General features: G+C 50.5%; 1 protein-coding gene across 1 annotated transcript; it reads left to right on the forward strand.

Moving 5' to 3' along the window:
- The first annotated feature begins 739 nt into the window (after positions 1-739).
- On the forward strand, positions 740-9,489 carry SOX11 (SRY-box transcription factor 11). Its single transcript, XM_043917615.1, has one exon. The coding sequence runs from the start codon at positions 1,091-1,093 to the stop codon at positions 2,441-2,443; it is 1,353 nt and encodes a 450-aa protein (XP_043773550.1). The 5' UTR covers positions 740-1,090; the 3' UTR covers positions 2,444-9,489.
- The last annotated feature ends 836 nt before the right edge of the window (positions 9,490-10,325 follow it).

Raw genomic sequence — 10,325 nt, forward strand, 5'->3', positions numbered from 1 at the left:
GGGCCAAACTGAAAGCGCCAACCGGAGCGGGGGGCTCCCGCCGGCCGGGTTTTAAAGGGATGTCTCGGCCTTGCAGAAAGGGAGAGAAAGGAGGGGAGCGCCCACGTGCCCGGGGAAGGCGGTTGTGTCCAAGCGCCACCTGCCGTCGACCGGGGGGTTCGGCGGGTTCCCGCGCCCCTCGGGGGAGCAGCAGCAGCGGCGCCCACCCTCCCCCCCCCCCCCCAGGGCCAGAGCGCTGACCCCCACCCCCGCCCCCGCCCGCCTGGTCTGTGCGCGTGCCCGGGCGTGCGCACGCGGAGAGGGAGCGCGCCTGACCGGCTCACCCCGACCGGCCTCCGCGGTGGGCGGGTGGCGGGGGACCGGGCACAAAGGGGCACCGGGCCCCTCCCGGAACCCGGTGTGCTCGGTTCGCTCCGACGCTGGGGCTGGCCCGGTTCGGCCCTCCCGCGGGGATGGGCGCGGCTCCCGAGCGTACCGGGGAGGGGGGCGCCTCGGTGCACACACGCGGATTTTTTTTTTTTTAAAGAACACTTTCCGAGACCTGCCTCCTCCTCCTCCCCCTCCCCCACCCCATCTTTGCAGCCCGGGGGCGGGGACGGGGCGGAGCCGCCAAGTTAATCAAGGCGGCGGGGCGGGGCCGGCCCCGGCCATTGGCTGGCCCGCGGGGTGACGTCACCCCGATGACACCCTGATAACTAGTTGGGAGAGAGCCCTCAACTTTTTGCAGAAGGAGCGCGCGCGCGCCTGGGAGTTGCTCGGGGTCCGGCGCTCGCGGCGGGAGCCAGGAGCCGGAGAGAAAGAGAGAGAGAGAGAGGGTCCCCGGGCTAGTCCGACCACCGCCGCAGCCGCCGCCGCCGCCTCCTCCTCTCGCGTCGCGGGCCGCAGCTGCCCCGCGCGCGGGCGGCCCCGAGTCGCCGCAGCCGCTGTGTGCAGACTGGAAGGGGGGGGCGGGGGGGAGGGGGGGAGCCGCGGACGCGGGGTGCCCAGGACTTTGCAACTTGCCCGGGAAGGTGGAGGGCCGAGCGGGGGAGGGGGAGCCCCGCACGAGACCGAGCGGCCCGGGTGGGAGCGCCCAGCCCCGCCGCGGATCATGGTGCAGCAGGCCGAGAGCTTGGAAGCGGAGAGCAACCTGCCCCGGGAGGCGCTGGACACGGAGGAGGGCGAATTCATGGCTTGCAGCCCGGTGGCCCTGGACGAGAGCGACCCGGACTGGTGCAAGACGGCGTCGGGCCACATCAAGCGGCCGATGAACGCGTTCATGGTGTGGTCCAAGATCGAGCGCAGGAAGATCATGGAGCAGTCGCCGGACATGCACAACGCCGAGATCTCCAAGAGGCTGGGCAAGCGCTGGAAAATGCTGAAGGACAGCGAGAAGATCCCGTTCATTCGGGAGGCGGAGCGGCTGCGGCTTAAGCACATGGCCGACTACCCCGACTACAAGTACCGGCCCCGGAAAAAGCCCAAGATGGACCCGTCGGCCAAGCCCAGCGCCGGCCAGAGCCCGGAGAAGAGCGCGGCGGGCGGCGGCGGGGGCGCGGGCGCGGGCGGCGGCGCCAAGACCTCCAAGGGCTCGAGCAAGAAATGCGGCAAGCTCAAGGCCCCCGCGGCCCCGGCGGCCGGCGGCGCCAAAGCGGGCGCGGGCAAGGCGGCGCAGCCCGGGGACGGCGGCGGCGCGGGCGACGACTACGTGCTGGGCAGCTTGCGCGTGAGCGGCGCAGGCAAGACGGTCAAGTGCGTATTCCTGGACGACGACGAGGACGAAGAGGACGACGAGGACGAGCTGCAGCTGCGGATCAAGCAGGAGGCGGACGAGGACGACGACGAGCCGCCGCCGCACGCGCAGCTCCTGCAGCCGCCGGGCCAGCAGCCGCCGCCGCCGCCGCTGCTGAGACGCTACAGCGTCGCCAAAGTGCCCGCCAGCCCCACGCTGAGCAGCGCGGCCGAGTCCCCCGAGGGCGCGAGCCTTTACGACGAGGTGCGGGCCGGAGCGGCCTCGGGCGCTGGGGGCGGCAGCCGCCTCTACTACAGCTTCAAGAACATCACCAAGCAGCACCCGCCGCCGCTGGCGCAGCCCGCGCTGTCGCCCGCATCCGCGCGCTCCGTATCCACCTCCTCCTCGTCCTCCTCGTCCAGCGGCGGCGGCGCCGGCGGCGGCAGCAGCAGCAGCAGCAGCAGCGGCGGCGAGGACGCCGACGACCTGATGTTCGACCTGAGCTTGAATTTCTCCCAAAGCGCGCACGGCGCCGGCGACCAGCAGCTGGGGGGCGGCGCGGCGGCCGGGAACCTGTCCCTGTCGCTGGTGGATAAGGATTTGGATTCGTTCAGCGAGGGCAGCCTGGGCTCCCACTTCGAGTTCCCCGACTACTGCACGCCCGAGCTGAGCGAGATGATCGCGGGGGACTGGCTGGAGGCGAACTTCTCCGACCTGGTGTTCACGTATTGAGAGGAGGGGTGGGGTGGGGGCGCCCCGTTCTCGCTCTTTTCTCTCTGGCGGGTGCAGAGCAGGGTTCCTTGGGAGGAAGTCGTGGTGGTCGTGATGATGATGATGATGATACAAGGTTTTGGTGTCGACGGTGATGGCGGTAGGGTGGAGGGGCGAGAAGAAGATGCTGATGTTGATACGATGTCGTGACACAAATTGGAAAGATGCTGAAAATTTTGGTGGAGTTAAAGTGAAATGAGTAGTTTTTGAAACATTTTTCCTGTCCTTTTTTTGTCCCCTCCCCTCCCCCCCAACCTCCCCTCCCTTCCTTGATCGTGTCTCAAGGTAGTTTCAAACCTAGTCTGGAGTTGTGATTCTCCCCCCCCCCCCCCCCCCCGCAAATGTGTTTTTGTAATTACTGTTTCTTTTTTTTTTTTTTCTGAAATTCGCGATGGCAACAAAGGCGGAGGGGACGGGGCGGGGGAGGGGAGCGAGGACCCGCTCCGGAAGGCGCTGTTTGAAGCTTGTTGGTCTTTGAAGTCTGGAAGACGCCTGCAGAGGACCCTTTGGCAGCACAACTAGGGAGTTGGTTGGAGATTTTATTTTATTATTATTTTTTTTTCTTAAGAGATCTTAAAGAACTGGTGATTTTTTTTTTAAAAAAAATACAAACACAACAAAAAAGGGACCATGGCAAATTTTTTAATTTAATTTTATTTTTTTGGAGGGAGAAAACTGATGTCTTCTATGCATCCGATTCTTAACAAAACTGCAGGGAGCTTGAAAAAATGCAGACTGTACAAACGCTTACAAAAAAAAAAAAAAAACTGTGAACTGACTTAAGATCAGAGTTTACTTTTCAGATCAAATTGTTTATGGTTTTACAAATGTGATTTCTACTTGCCAACTTTTGTTTTTGTAACTTGTTCCCTTATACCTCCTTGATTGAATACCAGGCAGCCTAGACCTCAGTACAAAAGGTATTGAAACATTTTTGATACATAACAGACCTCAGTCTTTTTTAAAAATTAATATATTTTCAGGCGTATTTTTGTACAGTGAAAAGGGAACATTCTTGCTGTGTTTTTTCAGTAAGACTTTCAGGCACTTCTTCCCTTTTGATTTCTTTTTTTCCTCTTTTATTTTTATTTTTATTTTTTTTAGCATGCAAGTATGTTGGTACGTTATGTCCTGGTTTAAAAAGGATTAAAAGTTTAAAATAATCCTTGCATCTAAAGGCCTTGTGGTTTAAAAAAAAAAGCAAACTTTTTGTACAGCTATAGTAGAGATTTGTTCAATATTTGTAGGTAAAGATTTATTGAAAACGGTGATATAGACCTCAGAGCTGTTATCTTAGTTTAAAGATTGTATATGTACTGTACTATAGTAGGACTTTATGTATCTCATACGCTGTGATATGTGGATGGGGCCCCAGATGGAAGGTTTGAAACTGGATTCTCGATTTTTAGCAAAAAGAAAAAGGCACATAGTTTAAAAAGTTTCTCATTTTGTGCAATATAATCTAAATAAAGTACAGACCATCTGCATATTTTGTAGCAAATGGTGGCAAAGCAGACTCAATGCACTGTCGACATCATTGCCTGTTTTTGTTTTTTTTTTTTTTTGGTGCTGGAAGTCTGTATCTTGACAATTTTAATAAATCAGCTGGAACTGATAGAAACTCGCATCGCCCATAGTCTCTATGGAAGTCCTACTGGCGGTGGTGTTGTCGCAGGGCATTCAGAGACAAGGCCCTTGTGCGCGCGGGTGGGAAGGTGACCGAAGGGAATCCCATATTCCCCGGGCTTCGGCTGAAGTGCTCAATGGCTGGCCAATTTCTCGCTTCTCTTTTTTTCGGTGGCTGGTTAGGAAAACCTGGGGCGGAGGATTCTTTTCTCTCGGCCTTCCCTTCCCTCCCCCCTCTGCAACCCCATTTCCTTTCTCACCTCCTCCTCCGCGACTCCCACCCTCCTCTCCCAGCCCATCCGGGCGGCGGGCGGCGGGCGTCGCGGGCACCCGGCCGGGGGTCAGCCTTCTCGGCGAGGGGCCGCGTCGGGGCTGCGAGTCGCGGTGACCGGCGCCCTTGGGTGGCCAGCGCTGAGCGCGCGCGGATGCCCGCCGTTGTCCCTCCTTAAGAGGCGGGGAACAGCCGTTTCCAGTTTTGAATCACCCCCCACCCCCCGCCCTTGACGCTGCATGTCCGCCTGTGCGCTGGTGGGAAGCGCTGCTACAGTTCTGGACCGCGAGCGGTGACCGGTGCTGGGGCGTGGTGGTCGGTGTTCAGTCTCTTTCCGGCGTCGCCGGGAGAGCGAAGCGCGGCGGGCCCGAGGCGGGGGAAGGAGCGCGGAAGCCTGGCCCAGGGCGGCGGGAGGAACGGGGCAAGGCCACCGGAGAGTCTGTGCGGGAGGAGCCGGCGTGGGGGGTGGGGGGGTGCGTGCGGTAACCGAGGGCGCCTGGGCGGCGGCCGGGAATCTCAAAGACAGGGCCCCGGGTCCTGGGCGCCAGGCTTTCTCCGCGCGAATGTCGCGCGCGCTTCGGCGCCGCGCCCTGGGGCCTGGAGACGCGCGGGAAGACCCGCACTGGGGCCGTGAGGCCGCCAAACTGCGGGGATGAGCGGGAAAGCCCGCCCGGGCCCCCGGCTCCCGGGTTGCGCGCCGGCTCCAGGGCTGCCCCGGAGGTAGGCCGGGGGCGGAGTGGGCTCCTAGGTGGTTCGGCTCCTGCTGAGTTCTCCGTACTGGGCGCTGTTTGCCTGGCCCGTTGACTCTCGTTTCCCCAGACCCGGCCGCCTGTGTCACGGAGCCCTCGTGGCGGGCCCGGGCTGGCAAGCACCGCCCGGCACGCGCGCCCCTGGCCTTGCGCCCTTTCGGTGCCTTCGGCCGGTCTTTCCCCGGGGGCCGCGCCGAGGGAGGCAGGGAGGCTGCGCGGAGGCCGCGCTGGGGCCCGAGCGCCAACCTCAAGCTCTGCCTCCGAGAGAGCCGGCGCCTGCAGTGGGGGAGGTTTGCAGTGGCTCATTGGAACTAGGTGCAAAATCACCACGACTTTCTTGGTCACCTACTGCAGTGATTTACCAAGGTTTGGTTTCCGTTTTTATTGAGATGCTGGCGAGACTTAAGTGTCCACTCATTGCCGGGAGCTGCTAGGCCGGGGGCGCTTGGGTATCCTTCCAACCTGGCTTTCCTCTCCCCTGCCTCTAGGGCTCCGTCCCTGCCTGCTTGGCCTCCCCCAGCCTCCCTCCTCTTCTCGGCGAGCCTCCCCCCGGCCCCCATCCCCCTTGCGAAACCAGCAAGCTTTGACCTTAGACGGACACATTTCTTTTCTGTGGCTGTTTCATTTCTAGGAATCAATTATCAGATTTCCTTAGAACACTTGGGAGGAGAAAGGGATGAGGGTTTTAAATAACAAGGTTCTCAATATTAGAACTGGATCTCTGGAATTGTTTACCTTCCCACCCCGGGTCCCCACTCCCAAATGATAAGACTGATGTAGTCGTTGGTGGGACATTTATTTTAGCCACGAGTAATTGAACCAGCGGTTTACAATTGACGCTTCTCTGTGCTGGGAATTTTACACGGTGGCCCTCTGCTGCAGTTCTGAAACTTGTTGAAAACACAAACCCATTCATAAGACTGAGTCGATGTACTTGGAAAACCTGAAAACTTTGCATGTATTTTATGTTTCAATCATAGATGAATCGGACATTTTCTGTGGTGAGGTAGAAACTTTGCAGTAGTAACATGTAATGATTTGGCTTCAGAATGGAAACGCATAGTCTGGATGAAAATTTTCAAAAAGCTATGTAGCCTAAGTTCTTGATAGTAAAAGAAGAAAAAAAAAACAAAGATGATCGGCGATCTAAAATTAAAAACCTGTTAGAACTCAGGACAGGCGCTTGAATGCGCTTTTAACAATATTTAAGGCTGTTTTGATGAATGCATTGTGAAAATCATTCTTAATGAATTCTTTATTGAATGTCTAAAACATAATATAATACACAAGGTATTCTTGCCACTGGATAGTCTTCAATAAAAATTTAATTGCATTTTTTTTGGTCTCTTAAGTAAGTCTTATTTTGAACTAAGCATTGACAGAATATTTTTAAATAGTAAGGAGGGAGGGGGGAGGGATGCCTAGTGCATTGCAGCTTAGTCAGTGGGTATCCTGCTGTTTGTAAGTTGTTCACAGGTTTAGGATGGCATTTTACTAAGATTTCCATCTTAAAGAACTTGAACCAGCATTCTCTTATTAATTCTTTAAACTGTGGAAATAATCTTCCAGTTTTTACACTCTGATATGCATCCTTTTATTAAGAATATATAATGCTAATGAAGGCAGTGTATTTAAACTGTGCTTTGCAAATATTATGTATGTTATGAATGACTACAGTCACAGGGCAAATTATTTGTTAGATCCTTTGGGGGGAAAAATCATTAAAACCATTTTGAACAGAGATGTTTCATTTTAATGTTAATCGAGAGGAAGTGATTTAAATATGCATGCATATAGCAGTCAGGACCACTTAGGGTTTTTTTTTTTTTTTTTTCCTTTTCTTTTCTTTGAGAAAGACTTAAACAGCAAGACTTGTTTTTCCCTTCTCTGGGAGTTGGATCCAGAGTCATTTGCTATTGGTACACTTTGAGAAACTTACACTTGTTTTTCTCTTCAGAATTTAAATGACTTTTGAAAGTAATCTGAGAAATAAAGCAAATAAGTTGCTCTCTTTTAAAGTAGTCATTCAATATAAATATATTATATCAATCTTAACTTTTTTATTCTCTGATATGATTAATATGTATATTCTTACTTTTTCTTCTAATGGGCATATGTATCCTTGTGAACACTTTATAGAGAGGTTTTCTTGGACTCTCCCATTTATAGAATCTTTATACTCTTTTACTGTGGTCCCCTGCTTTTAACAGATTTCTGAGGCCAATATATTTGTGCTTTTTTCTTATGTAGGATGACCAGCGAAAATAGTTTACTGAGTTGTCAATTTTATCAGTAGATAAGAAACTTTCTTTATTACAGCTTCAGGGAAGATTTTTCAGGATATTTCTCAGTTATTGTAAGGGCCAAATTTTATAAAATTTCATTAGGAATGTCAGTTTCAAATACCCTTTGTATAGCCTAGGCCTGTAAGAATACCAAGACTGAGCCTTATGTATCTAACACGGGAATTCACAAGCTCCCAAAGTAACCGTCTCCATCTGCTGACTCTTACACGTGCTTTTCAGCCGTCTGGCTTATTTTAATCATTGGTCCTTTTTCACTGTTCATTTGTTGGATTTTTTCTGCCACACCCCCTTTCATTTGATGATCTGGCAAAGTCTGCTCTTTGATAACTCCTTTTTCTTCCCCCTTTTTGTGGGGCCCTCATTTTCAATCACAATGAAGATGAAACACAATTTCTTAAACTCAGTTCTCCCATTTTACCTTGCTACTGGCTTTTTTCTTGAATGCTAACATAGCTTTTTTTTTTTCTTTTTTTCACTGTAGTTATTTTTTTAGCACTACCTATATCAACTAGCTGCCTAATTAGTTTTATCTCTTCCATGTGGATGCAGTGAGTTTTTAAGAGAATTTCACAAACAAGTAGTTTTTTAGTGAACTTAAACAGAATTTTAAAGGAGACCTATTTTTATACTCAATAAAAGCACAAAAGTGCAGAAAGTATACAATGGCTTACAAAGGGAAACATAAGTTCATAATGTTCCATGTATAAAAGTAATAATTTTATTGGGTAGAGATACTCCGAGAAGATTCAATACCTCTGCCAGTGCACAGACAGGACTGTTTTACACGACACAGGAACTTCTGTTGCAAATGGATCACTTCTCTGTAGAGAAAACAAACCACTAAGAGCAATATGGTCAAGCGGAGATGTGTTTTGACATGAGCGATCGGTGAATTGAGACAACCTGGATGGGCAGACGTGAGGCTTCCTTCTCAATGTTTGATCAAGCTTCTTTTACTTAGTCACATAGACGTGGATTTTCTCTGCTGTGAAAATGACACAACGGAGCAGTATGACAAGCTGTTGAAAAATGCGTAAAAACAAAATTCACTCTAGGGTCCTTGAAGTGACTTCAATGCTGACCTTATTTTATTAGACTTATTATATTTCCTCGTTATAAAAAAAGCCACTGGAAATATTGCTAATATGCAACCTAAAGAATTTTGATCAAATAGATATTGACAAAGGGCCCTCTTGACACATTTCTTCATCCAGCTTCTATTCAGAAACACAGTGCCCTTGGATCACATCGGGCAAAACGTTCTATGCCATTACCCTTAATTTCCCATTTTGTCTATTTTTACTCTTGTACATATGTGGTGGGTTTAAGAGTCTTTGGCATTTGTTCCATGACACCCTTTTCTGGAACGGACTGTTTTAGGATGGAGCCTGCCGGTTCCAATGTGGGGCTCCTAGTGGTGGTGGGCCAACAGCGCTCCCTGGAGGCCACCAGATCGGGGCCACCTGACACCCAGAGCAGTTTCCAGCAGGACGCTGCCCAAGTCTGTATTTTCAGAGCCACTCCAGGTTTGGGAGCAGGAAAGCGGGGAAAAAAAAAAACAAAACAAAAACACTTTTGTTTAGAAGTCTGAGTGGTTTGCGGGGGGGGGGGAACCTTTTTAGAGTTTGCATGCCAGCGCACGACCAGAGGCTGTGAAACAGAGGGGCCCGCTCCCCGAGGCCGGCGCTGGAGGAGGATGTCCGATAGCACTAAGGGGAAAAGAAAATGCATGGCGAAGTCTTGTCTTCTGTACCCTGTCTAGCATGCAGAGTTTCGTGTGTTAAAACGGTGTATGACATTGCTGTATCAAAGTTGTAAAATTAAGCATTATTTATTGAAAACTATGTATTTTTTTGTAAAAACCTGATCACATAGAGCATATCAGTGGCTGTGCTTGGCGTTTCGATGGAACCAGCTTCTCGCCCCACCCCCTTGGTATGCAGCGCTATTGCTCAGGGTTGAAAATAGTATACCCCAATGTCGCTTTTGCAAGAGTTTTTCACAGAGGAATACATTTGTTCAAAAGACTCTAATAAAATTGTGTGATTGATCTGCACTTGCGGTTTTCATGTGGCTTTTTTCCTGTTTTGCATCTTGATAACTACTGTTCAGTTTCTAAAGTATGGCCCTCCATACTGATACTGTGGACAGGTTCTGGAAAGTTCTGAGTGTCAGCCCAGAGAGGAACAGGCCCCCAGATATGCTTTGGGCAGGTTTGAGAGCTGCTGATGTTGCGAATAAGCATGATAATAATGTCTTGAGATTTTTAACTGGTCAATTGAGTGAGTCAAAGCATAGACTGTAGAAGGGTAGATGGACGTGTGTTGTCAGAAATGCTTGAAGTAGAAAATGAAGAAAGATTATCAGGGGCAGTTGCTGCTGTTGAATTCAATACCAGCAAACTCCATTTCTCTGTGTCTTTTTCTTTTCTATAACAATTTACAGCGTAAATGTATTTTGACATAGAAATCATTCTGTATTGAGATTCTTGATATAAAATACTTTTATGGAAGCCTGTAAGTGATCCTTGGAACTATTACCAGATTTTTTAAAAGATGTGTTTACATGGTGAGTGTTTGTTGTATATTAAATTTGCTTTTGTAGAAATGTTTGTGTTGTATTGTAACAAATTTTCAAGTGCACAATTAACACAACCACACATAAGTGCTTAATTACACCAGCTTTCAGTACAAACCAAAGGACAAATAACCGAGTTATCTATGGCAACTCAGTCTTATCATTAGATAATATAGTCAGTGTTTTCACTTCATGAATATCCTAGGATGTTCTTCACTTTTGTAGAATTTTATTTTATTTATATTTTAAAGGAAACAAACAAACAAAAATAGACCCTGTATGAATGATACCCGGCATAGACATTCCTTGCCATT

This window comes from Cervus elaphus, chromosome 11 (assembly GCF_910594005.1).
Source record: "Cervus elaphus chromosome 11, mCerEla1.1, whole genome shotgun sequence".
Classification (NCBI taxonomy): Eukaryota; Metazoa; Chordata; class Mammalia; order Artiodactyla; family Cervidae; genus Cervus; species Cervus elaphus.

Bases quoted from the DNA above. Each gene is read 5' to 3' on its own strand.
- SOX11 (XM_043917615.1), top strand. From the start codon at position 1,091: ATGGTGCAGCAGGCCGAGAGCTTGGAAGCGGAGAGCAACCTGCCCCGG.